This window comes from Exophiala dermatitidis, assembly GCF_000230625.1.
Source record: "Exophiala dermatitidis NIH/UT8656 unplaced genomic scaffold supercont1.7, whole genome shotgun sequence".
NCBI lineage: Eukaryota > Fungi > Ascomycota > Eurotiomycetes > Chaetothyriales > Herpotrichiellaceae > Exophiala > Exophiala dermatitidis.
The window spans coordinates 1,662,611-1,677,178 of NW_008751652.1; the positions used below are offsets into that span (position 1 = coordinate 1,662,611).

Below are 14,568 nucleotides of genomic sequence, written 5' to 3' on the forward strand. Positions count from 1 at the left end.
AACTGAACTGAACTGAACTGAACTGAACTGAACTGAACTGAATTGACCTGCCTGCCTGCCAGCCAGTCTTGACTACTAGTAGTCAGTCAGACCGATCCGCCTGCCAGGTGACTCTTAACTTGGATGCCATCGCCTGGAGAGTCGCCACTTCGCTAGATCTCCGGCGTAGATGACGATGGCTCGGTCGGGAACATTGTTGCTCTTGCTGTTGCTATTGCATTCGCTGTCGCAACTGCGGTTGTCAGAAGGCGTGGTCGACGACGTCCGGTGTCCGTGGGCCTGTCCTCCGGCCAAAAGTCCTTCTGTGCCGTCGTCCTTCCAGGACTCGATTAGAGCATCTTTTTCTTTTTTATCAAACCGTTTCATCGCTTCCTCATGAACTCGACCTGCTTGTTCCGTGTCGCCCACTTCCATGACCAGTAGCTTCGCCCCAAGACCATCCATCATATCCATAAGTGGGCGGTAGAATAAGTCACCCAGGTTAGTTGTTGCTGTTGCTGTTGCTGTTGCTGACTTTCGGTCTGTAGTCGCTACAGACCCTGCTGGTGGTGGTGATGGAACGAGTGCCAGTTTCGGCTCGTACTTGCGCACACTTGACTCGGTTTTACCACCAGGTCGGAAATCCTCAGGCGAGATATATGGCGGATTCGAGATGATGATGTCCCATTCGTTGTAATCATTTGCATGGGAGTCAACGGCCGTGTCCGAGTCATAGTCATGAGACTTGACGACTTGACGATTGAGATGCCTACGCATTTCGCACTTGTCAAGTTTGGCTAGGCTCAAGATATCCAGCTGGTGGAACGAAATTTCCTTGACGGCATCCCTGTGAATTAAGCCTTGAGCCATGTTGTGGTGCAGGTTTTTCCTGCTGAGACGGATCGCGTCCGGACTGATATCAATGCCGGCAATCTCGATATCCATATCTAGGTCAGCAATATTGTCGTCGCGGAAGCCGGCACTGGCACTGGCATTGGCATAGGTCTCAGGCGGCTTGAGAAGAGAGTGTAAGAGCAGCGCAATGCAACCTGTTCCGGAACACAAGTCTAATATTCGCAACGGTGTGGGTTTGCCCTGGGGCTTTGACTGGGCCTTGCTACTGGTAGGTGTATCTGTATCATGAAGCCATGAAAGTATCATCCGAGCAGCGTGCTCGGTATACGTCTCGGTTTCGGGTCTAGGGATGAGGACTTTGTTGTGTGTCAGAATCTCGAGATTGCCAAATGGTTGGCTGCCGAGGATGTATTGTAGAGGCACACCCCTTGCTCTTCTAGCGACGTTCCTGGCCAGCATTCTGAGGGTCTGATACCTGCCATGGTCATGATTATGGGCAGGGTTGGCTTTCGGTCGGCGTGCAGGACGTTGACCGCCGCAGAGACGACTTGGACGGACGGAGGTCTTGTCGGTTCGAGATATGCTCCAGAGACGATGTCGCTTCTTGTTGTTGGCATGAGGTCTAGGTATCGATGGGTAAATACTTTCAGGGCTGCCTCGAGTGTCTTGTTTCGATGATCCTGCTCCTGCTCCTGCTCCATCGCTGGGGCGCTGGTTTCCACCCCTAAGTGTGCATGATTTTGAACCACGAGTCTCCGGTCTGGCTCGTGGGCGGGTTTTACCACTATCCCGAGCGTGTTCCTGTAGCCATCGAAGCTCGTTCTGAGCAGACCCAATGTCACGACATGTCCGGAGTAGAAGAGGAAGGTAACGGTTCTGTGTGGCAGCCTGGCGGATCAAGGCTGGATGCAGTCGTGGCATCTGTTGGCCATATTGCCCGGAATGCGACTGGCACCACAGAAATGATGCGCGGGTAGCTGCGAGGTATTGCGAGAGGGATTCAATGCAACCGTTCAGCAGATGTTGGGCAGTTCAAGTTCTCAAGGAAGAAACAGTGGTTGCGGAAATATCTCGTCTGACCGATCGGTTGGTCAAAACTTGTGGTGAAGTCGAGGCATTATGCATGACAGACTACCTGATTTTTGACTACAGATCAACAAGGTACCTCTCTACAATGTACAGCGGGCTTCCAAGGTTTGTACCTAAACACCAATGTCTTCCATTACTCCCTCCTCGCCTAGGTACCTGAGGTAGGTGGTATGGTTGACTCGGATAATTGTGCGCTTCAGCAAGTACACGTAACGCACCACATGACGCCAGACATGTAGCAACGTTGATATCGTCCCACAGGGCGCCTTTATCAGCACGGCCGACTTATGAGTCGTGCAATAAACCCAGGATGGCCTTTACTTCTGGCCCAGCTCTACGACGCCCATTCAGGCTTCCAACTCGATGAAGGAATGATGATTGTCTCTGGTTGAATTGACACTAAGAGCGATCCGAGCCCTGAAAGAATGACGGAGCTTCTTCTATGTCTTCGACGGCATGGCTCTGAGTCGAGCGACAAGCCACACGAACGCAGCTCAAGGCAGCATGGATAAGTCTATGGCTTTTGATTGAGGTGATCCTGCACATGCAAAGTAGCGTTATTGGACGGAGAGAGGGAGCTGTGTCGCCTGCCCCGTCTATTCAGGTATACGTCCATTCAGGCACGTCTCCATGGTGTTGAGACACTTATATTGGCTTCATACTGGCAAGCCATCACCAAACCCTCTCCCTGGCCCCGCTCTCAACTCGGCCCGAAATCTGAACTCTGACGACCAGTGCAGGTCGATCGAGGGGCGCAATCATGTGCTGAAGAAACCGGAAGTTGTGCTGTGTCGAACCTGCCCAACTTGATCTTTTCGACGTCAAGAAAGTCCGATTGACACAACCGATCAAGCGTTGACGACACTTCCCGACATTATGAAGCCATTGCGAGCATTCGATTTGAAATGGCAATAAACCTATCATAACACGCATGGTAAACCGTTCGTGTCCCGCTGCAACCCTCGAAATATCATACATGTCGGAAGGTGAACGGAGTGCTGGAGTACAGATCCAGGAGAGGGCAACAATTATGTCCTTGATTTGGCCAAGAGACAAGGCATCGTATGGTAATGCGTGGTGAAGCGAGGCAATGTTGCCCTCTCCCTGTCATTCCCTGGAATTCCTTCACTACTGTATGCCAGTGCATTGTCAGGATTTGATATCGCAATGGAGGTGGAGACTGTGTAGTCTCAAGTTGACTGACTTTCACTGCATAGAGTCAAGCAAGATGGTAGACGCATGTGCCACTCTGGCTATCCAACCACGCATATCTCAACCGTACCTGACATGGATCTTCCGCAGGTCTAACCCTGCAGACCGTATGGCTTTCTATCGGAAACGCACACTATCGGCTAGCTTCAACGTCTGATTGATGGCTACATCCGTTGCGGCTCTTCAGCCGGTCGGATTGTGGTGGTGGCCTCGATCTGAGGTGTTACTCTATCGCCATCGTCAACCTCATTGACCCATAGGTCTGCCCTGGTCGTGGCTATGATCGAACACACGTCTTAAGTTCTCCAAAATGCGGCTTAGAGTTGAGGATGTCAAAAAAGCCACGACTGTTGCCTGAGGTAGCAAAATGGTACGGCTGGGTTCAGCTCTGCCTGGGACCGGACTCGGCAGTAGTCGACCGGGGAGTTCGGATTTGGCGCCTGTCAGCCTCTCTCACCGACTTTCCGGACCTCAGCATTCTTCTTGGTGCCCTCAACACCGCCAACTGGACAACATCTGCAAACAACGCTGCTACACTGGAACTTTCCATCCGTCAGGCTAATCATGCGTTACTGAAACATGTCCCAGGATTCCGGCGTGCCACAGATCGCGTGAAAAAAGCTCCCCGTCCTACGCCAGGAGACACTGCATAGCTATGGACACCGGAGCAGCTCAGCCATCCCCCCGCGACACCGACATTTTGGTTTCGCCTTACCTGTACCTCCTAGTAACTGATAATGTGAGGCAAATACACTTTTGATCTCTTGCATTTCCCTTTTTGCATGCATTGTGCATCGCATTGCAGCTCATGGTAGGTTTGGGCTTGTCGACGGTACGGCCGGTTTCATTTCAAACCACACCGACCGCTGTTTTAGGACCCCGGTTACCTAAAAACAGGCCCACGATCTATCTGGTCACCGCATTTTCTTCGACAGGCTGATGTGATGCAGTGCAGCCTCGAAGAGTCACGAGCAAGTTGATCGACCCAAAGTCTCCTCCGCTTGGTAGGACAGATCTGAGTGAGACCGGCGGCCCTGCGTGCGCGCCTAACCGATTGACTAGATGCATACCCCAACATGCAAAAGCCTCGTCCCCGTCTCACCGAGTGAGTGAGTGCTGTTATACGAGGAAGTCAGATTCGATGATACAAGCATAAAAGGATTGACTCTCACTCATCAAAGTCAACGGTTCCCTCTCACTACGGCATCAACGATTTTCCTGACTGTCACCTCACCTCCTTCGTCTTAACAAAGAGTATTGTACATTGCAACCAAAAGCTCGACAACAGTCAAAAAGCCACCCTTCCTCAACAGCATTTCATACCACCTGATATCACCTACGAAAAGACAAAGACACAGAACGATGGAATCCCCAATCAACTGTGGTCGAGGCCACTATGATGTCGCCGGCGTCCTGAGACCCATGGGCCCACAAAGACCATCTCCCAAGTAAACCTGGACTTCGAAAAGAGCTATCAAACCTCGGGTACGCCGTGGTCCTGCATGGCCGTCTCGTCCTCTCGAGCCATCATTGATCCGATCCTCTCTGAACAGACTTCAGACACGGAGAAAGAACCCGGGTGTTTTGCTCAACTCTACTACTTTGCTACTAGCGGTACTACGACACCGCAAGGCCAGACTTCATTCATCCTCGAAGATGAAAATGAATGCATCTCCCGCCCTCAAAAGGGACAGCTCTCTACCGCATGAATAAACCTCAACCAAGCTCAACCAACCATGTCTTCTGGCGAAATGCCTTGGGATGAGGACTACGCGATGACCATACACCCAACCTGAAAAGCCACGTCTGCTTGCTTGCTTGGCCCCGTTCATGCTATATCTGCACGGCATTATTCAGGTGGTCAAGATTGACGATCGAGACCAGATGGACCATGTAACTCGTCCGGGGGCCCGTGTACATAGGTATATATACATAGATAACATACCATACCTCATCCTCATGGCCCTCTGAATGAATGGATGGTTGGCATAGGTTACTACAGGCGCCGGGGTAGTTGTCGAGACAGCAAAGACAGTATTTCCATTCCATTCCATTGATCATGATCCGATTTGGCATAAAATAGATATGAATCATTATAGTAGGCAATTTTGTACAGAGTGACAGTCCTGTGCAAGAGGTCTCCATTTGGACATATCACACTGGGCCCTTCTCATGCCATCCGGTGCCCAACTTGGGACGCTGTAGAATTCCAGATACTAGAACTCGTTCCAGGCGGACAAGGTAAGAAGCCCCAAAAGATACGTTATGGCCATCATAACAGTACCATCTACATATCTATCTGTATCTGTTCCCTGGGTATCCAAGGAACATTCTACCCAAACGTGACGCAGACCAGGCCGCACTGGCATCGCAAATACTGTACGATCAATTACATGGCCAAAGTCTCTTTCAAGTGCCATGCATTTTGAGACATCTCATCCCTCTAACCTGCGAATCTCGCTGTCGAGCACGGCAACCAGACTCTCAGTCGCGGCCTCGATTTTACTCCGCTCGAGCTGCGTCAACTGGCCCAGAACCCAAGCACTAACATCATGACTGTCGCGCGACGGAGGCCGCGAGATACCGATTCCAATCTTGATGAATCTCTCATTTCCCAAAGCCGCAAGCATCCCCGCGGCCCTTAGGGACTGCTGGATGGATTTGATGCCGTTATGGCCTCTGGGACTGGACTCGCCGCGCCGCAGCTTGACGGTGCCCGTGGGCGATTCGAGCTCGTCGTGCAGAATGACTAGGGCGGTGATTGCTGACGATGTGTTACTGGCATCAGTGTTGCCGTTGATGTTGTTGAACAGTTTCCACGCTTTGACGGTCCCCACGCCAGACACGTTCATCATGCTCCCGCTCTGCCAGAGCGTGTATTCGGGTCGGTCGGTGTCGGCGCCCATACTTACACTGCCGGACCCGAGAATCTTGGATTTTGTTACTGGTGGTAGATTTAACCTTGTTGCTAGGGATTTGAGGACTAGGTGGCCTGCTGAGTGGCGGGTCGTGTGGTAGGGTGGTGGGTTGCCGATTGATGCGATTAGGAGCCGCACCGGCTTGTGTGCAGAGGAGGGAGGCATCGCGGATAGATTTGGTTTGCGGATGCGTAAGGGAGATGGTAGCACGGGGGAGAGAGCCGTGTTGAACTCGGAGTCGGAGTCGGAGTCGGTAGAGGAGGAAGAATATGGCTGCGCTGCTGTTGCGCCTAGACGCCTGAGCCCTGTAGTAGGTGTAGTTGTGGCAATCGCCGTAGTGGTGCCAGTGGTTGAGGTTATTGAATTGACCGGTCGTCGTTTGATGGTTGACCCAGAGCCAGATCCAGAGCCATTATTGGTATGAGTAGTATTCTGCTGCCGCCATCTGTTCTGCGGGTGTTGCACTCGTTCTTGGGACAATCGAGACTGGTGATGGTGACGCTCAGGATGCGAATGGTGGACGCCGCGGTAGGAGCACGTTTGCTGGGCTAGGCCGGTGGTCTGCTGTTCGATCGGCTCGGGCCAAAACAGGTCTTGCTGCTCGTCGTGGTATTGTACGTAGTTGTAGTGCAGCGTATGGTTGTCGGTGTCGTGCGAGTATGATTGGAAACCGGAGCCTGAACCTCCGTAATGCTGCTGCGCTTCACCAGAGTTAGCCATGACCTCGGCGCTATCACAACGAACGGAACTGGCGAAGCGGACACAAGAGAGTCAAGTCCTGGGGCCCTTACCTTTCTCAGAAAATGAACGACTATGGGTCAATCCTTTTAAGACTTTGTTCTTTGTTCGCGGTGAATGGGACTGAGTTGCTTTGTCCGCGTCGAGGAATTGAAAAGTGCAACAAAGAAGTTTGCGACCTTCGAAATTCCGGCTGCGCTGCGTCATTGTGTCCGCGTTGCCGAATCAGGTTTAGCGGCTGGATAGGCCGGACTCGGGAATGTCATGACTCGTGAGACTGTCATTAGCGTCTCAGCAGCATGAACATGACTCGTGCAAGGATCCATTGTTCTGGGTGCAACTGGAATGGGTTGTCATTGTATGGCACCACTGCACCGGCAGGCAGCCCTATGGCACTGCTGTATGCTGGGGCACTGATTCACTGTTTCATCCGTGAAATAATCCGAGGTCGGATGGCGTCTGTTGTCACTGCACAAGTATATGTCCACAGAAACGGACGACATAGGTAGGGTGAAGAAGAATCATTCGGCAGTGGCAGATCATCAGCGCTGCATCACCCTTCATATCTCCGCCGCGTGATATCCGGCAAGCTGATTTCCTCGTCATCCAAAGGGTAAAGGCGATCCAGAGTCCAATCCGTCTTCTTTATCGGCGTTGCCGTTATTGCGCCGCCGCTGTCGCTACTAGAAGCCGGCGTTGGCTTTTGTGCAACATTCTCAGCATGCTCATCCATCGCAGTGCCAGTGCCCTCCCGCAAGATTGTGTTGGAATAACTGCCAGTGACTTCGTGATGCCAGCGCGATCTCCAAAACTTGGACATCTTCCCACCAGCAGCAGCATGTTGATGCGAACTCGAGCGACTCTGACTCTGCAACGTGGCGGCGCCGGCGCTAGCAGTGGCACTGTACCCATGCAACTGTCTAGGGTGGCCACCCTGCATTTCCTCCGCGGTAGAATCACCAAAGAAAGACCTCAAATTGAAGATTCTCCGGATCAAGGCCCAACTATACGGCATATTGGACACAATCATAGCGGTACTAGCCTCGCGACAGTACCAAAACACCCATTCGGAGCTGTACGGATGCGTAAAGCTGAGTTGCTTGCTGAGGATGGCACAAAGAATAGTAAACAGGCCCAAACTGAAGGGAAACACGAGGAGCAGCTTGCGTTTCACCTCGAGATGACCTTTCAGAAAAAGCGGGAGCGGGATCGACATGATCAAAATGTCGCTGCTCAAATTGAACACGAGGTTGGTGATGAGGTGATGTAGCGCCGTGCTGCATTGCTGGTTGTCCGTAGGCACGGCCCAGTATTCGTGGAACGGCCGACACCATACGCCAAAATACAGAATCTCCATGACGAGATACGTCAATCCGACGTACAGCGCGGCGCCCTTGACGATGAGGCCTTGCTTCAGGTTGCGTGTCAAGCGCCAGTACAGGAGCAGCAAACAGGATTTGGTGCCCCATTGAACTGCGCACATGCATTGCTCAACCAGCAGGACTGTCTTGGAGCCCCATGCTCGGTGGGATTTTTCGGCTGGTGTCAAGTCGACCGGATGCGCTGGGTCGATCAGGTTCGTCGAGACTTTCAGGTCAATATTGAGAAAGACTATCAGGATTGTATACAAGCACTGGAAATGTTAGTTTTTGTCCGGTGAACGGTTTGTCCTGGCCGCGGCACAACGTACTGTCAACAACACCATGAGAAAGTCTTCGATTTGAAGTCGCAGTATGGATTTGAAATGCAGAAGACGTGCGACTCTGACCAGGACTGGGGGTTAGTTGTGCGCAACACGCTTTGTGACTTGATTGTATGCTTTGCTTACATCCGCGCAATGACCATGGAGATGGTCACCGCATACCATATCCAGGACTCGACTTTGAAAGAGGTCATCCCGCCCGCAAGGCCCCGCGCGGAGGCGTAGAGATTGCGGCTCGTCGAGACGTTCGGCGCCTCATTCGAAGTAATTCAGTTGCGTGCATGAATATGTGGCTGACATTGACATATTGTCCCAATGTCGTTCAAGCAGACAAGATTTCACGACGAAGCGCCCATGAATGGAACTGGTGCTCTTTCCAAGGCTATCAATACCTGCAGAAAGCGGCAGTATGTATTATTGGTAGAGTTGTAAAGCATGGCCTTCCCACTACCACATATTACTGTAGAAGCACTGCAGCAGAAGCAATTGTAATGCACACTGGCAGCTGTACGCCAACAACATTTTCAGAGGGTTCTAATCCTCGGGCTAAGGCGCCCGAGAGAAGGCGAGTCCCGGCAGCGTGGGATGCTGCCAGTGCCCATGCCCACTGTCAGTGCACAGCTGAGCCCGAGCACGAGAGTCGATCGCGACATCGAATCTTGGTACCGGGACGGGATCCACGGGCCTTGGGTCCTCAAGGAACCTACCGATAAGCATCCCGTGCGTGGGAGAAAAAGCTCCAAATCAAAAGCTGATACTAACGGAACCAGCCCCGTCGCTGATGACATTTCAAGTGGGCACTGAGCGGACTTGACATCAACCACCTTCATCTGCTTTCTGCTTCCAGTCTTTGGAGGGTACATTATTATCGCTCATTCTCCAGATGCTGTGTGGTTCAAGATTAAGCCATAATCATCATTACATATTGTATATATATTTTAAAGCCAGGGGTATCATGTTCAAGTAAGAAGTGGAGAAAAAAAACCAAAGCTCGTGATCCAGGTCCAGGTTTTTTGACGTCTAGAAGAACGTCTCTCTCCGCCAAAAGGAGAAGCAATGAGCGGGCCTGTGAACTTGACCCTCAGTCGTGTATATATGGTGCCCTTATTTCTGGGCGCGTTTTCCTCTTATCCGGCCATCACCATCACCATTTGAAAGTTTTCAATTCTCATCATTGCTTCGCTGTAGAAGTTGCATTGCACAGGTCCTCCAAAATAAGCGCCGTCGCCGGAGCCGAAGGAGTGTACTGTATATATGTTCTGTATGTGTAAACTGTAAGTATCCAGGGCACAAACTTGTCCCCCCAGTGGCGTCAAATTACTGTAAATCCTCGTTGAAGACCAGATCAAAAAGGACCACCACCACTGCCGGTGACATTTTGGTTGCTGGAGGAGCGTAATAGCTTTTTATTCGCATTGGCCTGCATTTTACGCATTGCTTCGCGATGCAGCTCTTGCATATCCGGCCGCCTCATGGCTTGGTCAATGGCAAGTTGTTTTTCTCGCTTCGCAGCCCGTTCGTATTCTTCTTTTAGTCTTTGGTTTTCTTTTTCGGCTCGCATCATGGCCCGACCAGCATCTGCTGACGCTGAAACCGAGGCTCCATTGAGTCCCAGACCGCTGCTGGTGGCCCGGTAATGTTGCGATAGTCGCCACTCTGCTAGGAGAGACTGGCGGCGGTCGATATCGCTGCGTCGGGATGTATCTGCATCCTGTTGTTTTCTTCGCGGTTGTTGTCGAGAGTAGTCGTAGGACGCCGCCCTATCTTGTTGAGTCAACGGTCTATTGATTTGCACGAAATTTTCGTTGGTTCCGGTATACGTGCTGGCGCTTGCCCTGCCATGAGCAGTATAAGGTCGCGTTTCGAGAGTGCTGTTCGGTAGTGGAGCTGTCGACCGTCTTTGCGAAGGAGCAATGTACCGTGGCCCTGCTGATGCACGGCGATTTGGATTGGAGATACTATTGTGTGGATGGAACTCACTAGGCGCGTTCTCGTCAATGGGTGTCGTCACCAGCGACTCTGGATGAAAACTGTGACGACTGCTTCTGCTGTTGTCCCGAAGAGGAAGAGATTGAATCGATCCAGACCGGATTGGTCCACCACTGCTTCTGCGTTTCTCCTGGGAGGACCTTCGTTTGATTGGGTCTGCTACGCTAGTAATTCCAACCCCAGTGCTACCAGCTTTGACCGGCGGCGCCATTGAAAGTCCTGAAACATGGGATTTGGTGTTGGGATCTTTCCCTGTTTCAACGTCTGGTGCCGAGGAAGCTAAATGAACAGCGGGCTCGTCATCATCAACAGCATCAAGTGTGTCCGGCTCGTCACAGATTGGAATGTCAGCGACTCCAATATGTTTCGCCCATTCATTTGTTCGGTAGGACAAGACGACATTCGATAACTGGCTTGGAATCTGGGCAAGCGCAGTTCGGGTCAGAGACTCCGCACTTGAGCCTGTGGCCTCTGATGCTTGAGACCGTGACTTGCCACTGCCACTGCCGGCGTCCTCTAATTTTGATTTCTTCTCGCTGGGAGATGTGCTCCCGCTGCGCAGACTTGCCGTGACCGAGGCTGCACTGGACTGCTGAAGGGGAGGCACATCCTCAAGTGATGCTTCAGACGTACTTTGGAAATTGGATATCTCCTCTTCGACAACTGGGTCCTGTTGGTGGCGTGGTGACAGTTGGGTCACAGTCCAATTCGCTTTGGGCGTGGGCGTGGCCGGTGAGACGATAATCTCTGGCGGCGTGTCTGGGGTGCGTCTGCCATCTTCGACGCCGTCATCCAGCGTGCTCACGTCCAAGTCTTCATTGTCCGTATCCACAGTCGCCGCGGCTGAGGATGCTCTGCTCTGTGGTCTTTCGGCATTGGCGCTCAACAAGTACTCCCGTGATTTGGAAGCCATGTTGTTGGTCGGGCTAAGGCGTTTGGTTAGGCCAGACATTGCTGACCGAGACAGTCGCTTTACTCGGGAAGGGTCCTCAACCTCGACAGGGTCAACAGCGATACCGACTCCGGAATACCCCTCGCCATCGTTCGGTTGCTTGGGATCCCGTAAAGGAGTACTGGGCTCAGATGGTCGCTCTCCTTCAGGTGGAGGATCACGTTCCTCAAGAGCCTCAAGTGCTTTCTGGCGTTCTTTCGCAGCATTCTCTTCCGGATCTTCCTCCACTTCCTCGATGACATCCACAATGACCGAGCGGTGACGATTGCGTTTCGACCCAGAAGACGAGACAGTCTTCGACTTAATGACCTCCATTTCCACATCTTCAGGAGGAGTGGTTGGTCCTGGCGGAACTGTTACTACTGACACAAGTGGATGCTGCTTTTCCGGGTGAGCATTTTGCCAGAGAATGGTGTTGCGTTGGCTTTGGAGTCGGTCGCCGTACTGTCGCTCCCATACCGACTTCTCCCTCTCGTTCTGCCGTTGGAGGTGACGACCCAGGGCAGCCTCAATGGCATCATTATTGAGGTCGTCATCTCGCCGCAGGACCTCCAGTTCCTTTTGTCTGGACTTGATGACTTTCCAAAGTTTGATCTGTGATAGTAGGCCGATAATGGTGCCGATAACCACGACAGCGATCTCAACCCGCATGCCACGCGTCTGAGGATAGGTATCGGTGTTGAGAGGAAAGAGGTTGTCATTAAGATCCCAAATATAGATCCAAAACTCCTTCATCCCAGCTTTGGTGAAGCAATCGATCCCAAGTATGAAGGCGGTGGCTCCTCCAAATGAGGTAGACCCGATCAAACCGTAAGGTCGAGTATATCGGGTCCAGGAGACAGCCCAGGCAATGAGACAAAATATACCGATGAATACGCCTTTTCCAATCGCGCTCGTAATAAGCCCGCCAGGCTTCAGGGTGAGAAGCCACATACTGAAGCAATAACCCCCAAGAAGACAGCCCAAGCCTTCAGTGAATTCTTTGAAGACGAGAGCACCGGCTCCGAAAATGACCCCTGTCATGACAATTGCCACGAAGTAGCCGCCTTGGATGGTGTTCTTGACCGGAGGGTCCATCACATACACCAGAAGGGCTGTTGTTGCAATACTGGCCAGGAACCCCGCGGAGAGAGATATCTGCACCCATTTGCTCTTGACTCCCACCAAAGCATACACCGAGCCCAAAATAATGAGCAACACCCCAGCAATCCCGAACGCCGGGGTAATTTCTGGCTTCAGAGGTAACTCTTCGTGGTGTTTGGATGTTGTGGCTGCCGCCGTGGCATGCGAGTTTGCAGGGGATGAAGTCGATAGGATGGACGTAGTGACCGGGGACGCCTTCGTTGCCGATGTTGTCGGCTGGCTGGTTGGCGTGGCTGATGCAGGCAGATCCGATGAGCGGCCATCGTCTGTGGAGGTCTTATCGGCGCCGCCGCTCGACGTGCTGCTCTCAGATGATATTACTGTGTCGGTGGACGAAGGAGGCGCATCGGTCGTGAGGCTCGGAAAGCTGGCTGTAGCTGTAGCGGTGTCTTGTTTCTTGATGAGCTCAACAGCATCAAGTCCCGAGGCTTCCACAGCCAGGGCCCATCCCAGCAGTATCACGGCCAGTAGGTAGGTTGATCTCATCATTGGCCGTTATGTTTTGTGGAAGTATGTTGTCAGGCTATACTTTCACCACCCGAGACGTCCTCCACAGTGAACGAGATAGAGAGCTTACACCTCCACGTCAGGACTGCAGCATTTCGGTCGGGTCAAAAACGAAGACATTAGCGTCGGCCTGCGACAGATATTGTAGATTCCGAGAGCGGCTTTTATCCAAATGCCAGACGACGACAACAACAGGAGGGCTGACAGCTATTGAGCAGACACCAGGCTGCGCACATCAAAGAGATAGCTGTAACGATAACGATAGCAACAAATTCAGAGCAATGAACACATGGGGAAGCACTTGCGGTGTCAATGCGACGAATGTCGCCTTAAGACTGGGGTCATGGCGAGCACGAGGCAAGGTTTGCTGGTGACGAAACGCAGCAACTGAGCAGCTCCATTCGACCTACCTTTTCGGACATGATGAGCTCAAGGGTGATCGCCTGCAAGTGGTAAGCAAGAACAATCCGCTTGAAAAGGTGCAAACTAGTCTTCGGAGAGGAGCTGCGGCTAGGGTAACGGCCATGCATGGCGCTGCTAAAGGTACCAGTGGCGCCCTCAGCGAGCGCGGCAGCACATGGAGCATCGACCAGGGAAATTTGCTTCGAAACCGGCCTGGGGATCGCCAACGAGAGGGCCGAAGTGGATGGCTCAGGACGTGTTCGCCAGTCATTTGGCCTTGAAGGACGAAACAATGCCGTGGTGGTGAACCTGTGGTGACTATTCCCGTCTGAAGAGATGACGGAGTTTGCCCGATAGCTGCATACAACTATATCATGCATCAAGAGGACTTGGTGATCTTCCTGTTGACGCGTGGAGGACAGCGGGAGTGTTTCTCACTGGTTCTGTCCGTGCGGTAGACCTGGGGTACACAGGCTGTGTCCGCCGGAGCAAGGCGCTGGGGAAAATTCCCATGGTGCATGGTGGCTCAGATTGTGCATCTTCCTTAGCGGACAAGTCGCCCATCCTTGCAGATTGGATGGTGAAGGCGAGCGGTTCAGGTAACCGGGTGATTGCACTGATTCCCAATCAACGGCAGCGTGCTGGAGGCGCTGATTTTCCGGGCTCCTCTTGATAAATTGGAAAGCCGCTTTAGCCACGAAGCGACTGGCTCCACGATGGAGTTGGCCAGGCCGGACTCGGCAGGATGAGAGCCATGCTGTTTCAAAACAAGCTCAGCCTGTCCGTAGGTGACCGCTTGGATAGATTATTGTGTGTTCCGTCATTTCGGACGGAAAAAGAGACTGGTCACCGGCCTTTGCCATGACTTGATGGTGAATAATGTGGTGGTTGGTGTTCAAGTTCTGCACCTGTCACAATCTGCCCGGATCCACGGTTCGTGCTTCAGGGCCGGCGCGCTGTCTCCGGCTGCCAACGCCGGCCACGTCGCATTCTTGTTACTACAGTACTACTACTGTACAACGTGCATTTGTGTAAGGATCCATGACGGCGATCCATAGTTTGACTGTCTCTGATGATCGGGG

The 14,568-nt window shown here is 52.4% G+C and overlaps 6 protein-coding genes across 7 annotated transcripts in view; 1 reads left to right on the plus strand and 5 right to left on the minus strand.

The window, feature by feature from the left end:
* Positions 1-1,964, minus strand: part of HMPREF1120_08430 (HemK protein) — a 2,125-nt gene extending 161 nt beyond the window's left edge. The window contains exon 1 of the mRNA XM_009162682.1: positions 1-1,964. This exon is cut by the window's left edge and continues 161 nt beyond it. Within this exon, the coding sequence (XP_009160930.1) occupies positions 115-1,755 (1,641 nt within the window). The 5' untranslated portion in view covers positions 1,756-1,964 and the 3' untranslated portion in view covers positions 1-114.
* An 84-nt stretch (positions 1,965-2,048) lies between these two features.
* HMPREF1120_08431 lies at positions 2,049-5,183 on the plus strand. Of its 2 annotated transcripts, XM_009162684.1 has the most exons (2): positions 2,049-3,874; positions 4,086-5,183. In XM_009162684.1, the coding sequence occupies exon 1, from the start codon at positions 3,465-3,467 to the stop codon at positions 3,786-3,788; it is 324 nt and encodes a 107-aa protein (XP_009160932.1). In that variant the 5' UTR covers positions 2,049-3,464; the 3' UTR covers positions 3,789-3,874; positions 4,086-5,183. The 2 variants fall into 2 exon arrangements, with proteins under 2 accessions (XP_009160932.1, XP_009160931.1); XM_009162683.1 differs by having other exon boundaries at positions 2,049-5,183.
* Positions 2,288-3,565, minus strand: HMPREF1120_08432 (uncharacterized protein). The gene is made up of 2 exons (XM_009162685.1): positions 3,128-3,565; positions 2,288-3,054 (listed from the first exon to the last, which is right to left on the minus strand). The coding sequence occupies exon 2, from the start codon at positions 2,899-2,901 to the stop codon at positions 2,596-2,598; it is 306 nt and encodes a 101-aa protein (XP_009160933.1). The 5' UTR covers positions 2,902-3,054; positions 3,128-3,565; the 3' UTR covers positions 2,288-2,595.
* A 387-nt stretch (positions 5,184-5,570) lies between the features above and the next one.
* Positions 5,571-6,998, minus strand: HMPREF1120_08433 (PTH1 family peptidyl-tRNA hydrolase; the record flags this gene model as incomplete). The annotated part of the gene is made up of 2 exons (XM_009162686.1): positions 5,571-6,754; positions 6,845-6,998. 2 exons carry the CDS (start codon positions 6,996-6,998, stop codon positions 5,571-5,573), a joined length of 1,338 nt encoding a protein of 445 aa, XP_009160934.1.
* A 346-nt stretch (positions 6,999-7,344) lies between these two features.
* On the minus strand, positions 7,345-8,687 carry HMPREF1120_08434 (uncharacterized protein; the record flags this gene model as incomplete). Its single annotated transcript, XM_009162687.1, has 3 exons — positions 7,345-8,424; positions 8,482-8,554; positions 8,620-8,687. The coding sequence occupies 3 exons, from the start codon at positions 8,685-8,687 to the stop codon at positions 7,345-7,347; spliced, it is 1,221 nt and encodes a 406-aa protein (XP_009160935.1).
* A 583-nt stretch (positions 8,688-9,270) lies between these two features.
* HMPREF1120_08435 (uncharacterized protein) lies at positions 9,271-14,483 on the minus strand. Its single transcript, XM_009162688.1, has one exon. The coding sequence runs from the start codon at positions 13,064-13,066 to the stop codon at positions 9,839-9,841; it is 3,228 nt and encodes a 1,075-aa protein (XP_009160936.1). The 5' UTR covers positions 13,067-14,483; the 3' UTR covers positions 9,271-9,838.
* Positions 14,484-14,568: the final 85 nt, after the last annotated feature.

What these genes read in the sequence shown, in the direction of transcription:
- HMPREF1120_08432 (XM_009162685.1), bottom strand. Translation starts at nt 2,901, where the DNA reads ATGTATGATATTTCGAGGGTTGCAGCGGGACACGAACGGTTTACCATG.
- HMPREF1120_08431 (XM_009162683.1), top strand. Translation starts at nt 3,465, where the DNA reads ATGTCAAAAAAGCCACGACTGTTGCCTGAGGTAGCAAAATGGTACGGC.
- HMPREF1120_08435 (XM_009162688.1), bottom strand. Translation starts at nt 13,066, where the DNA reads ATGATGAGATCAACCTACCTACTGGCCGTGATACTGCTGGGATGGGCC.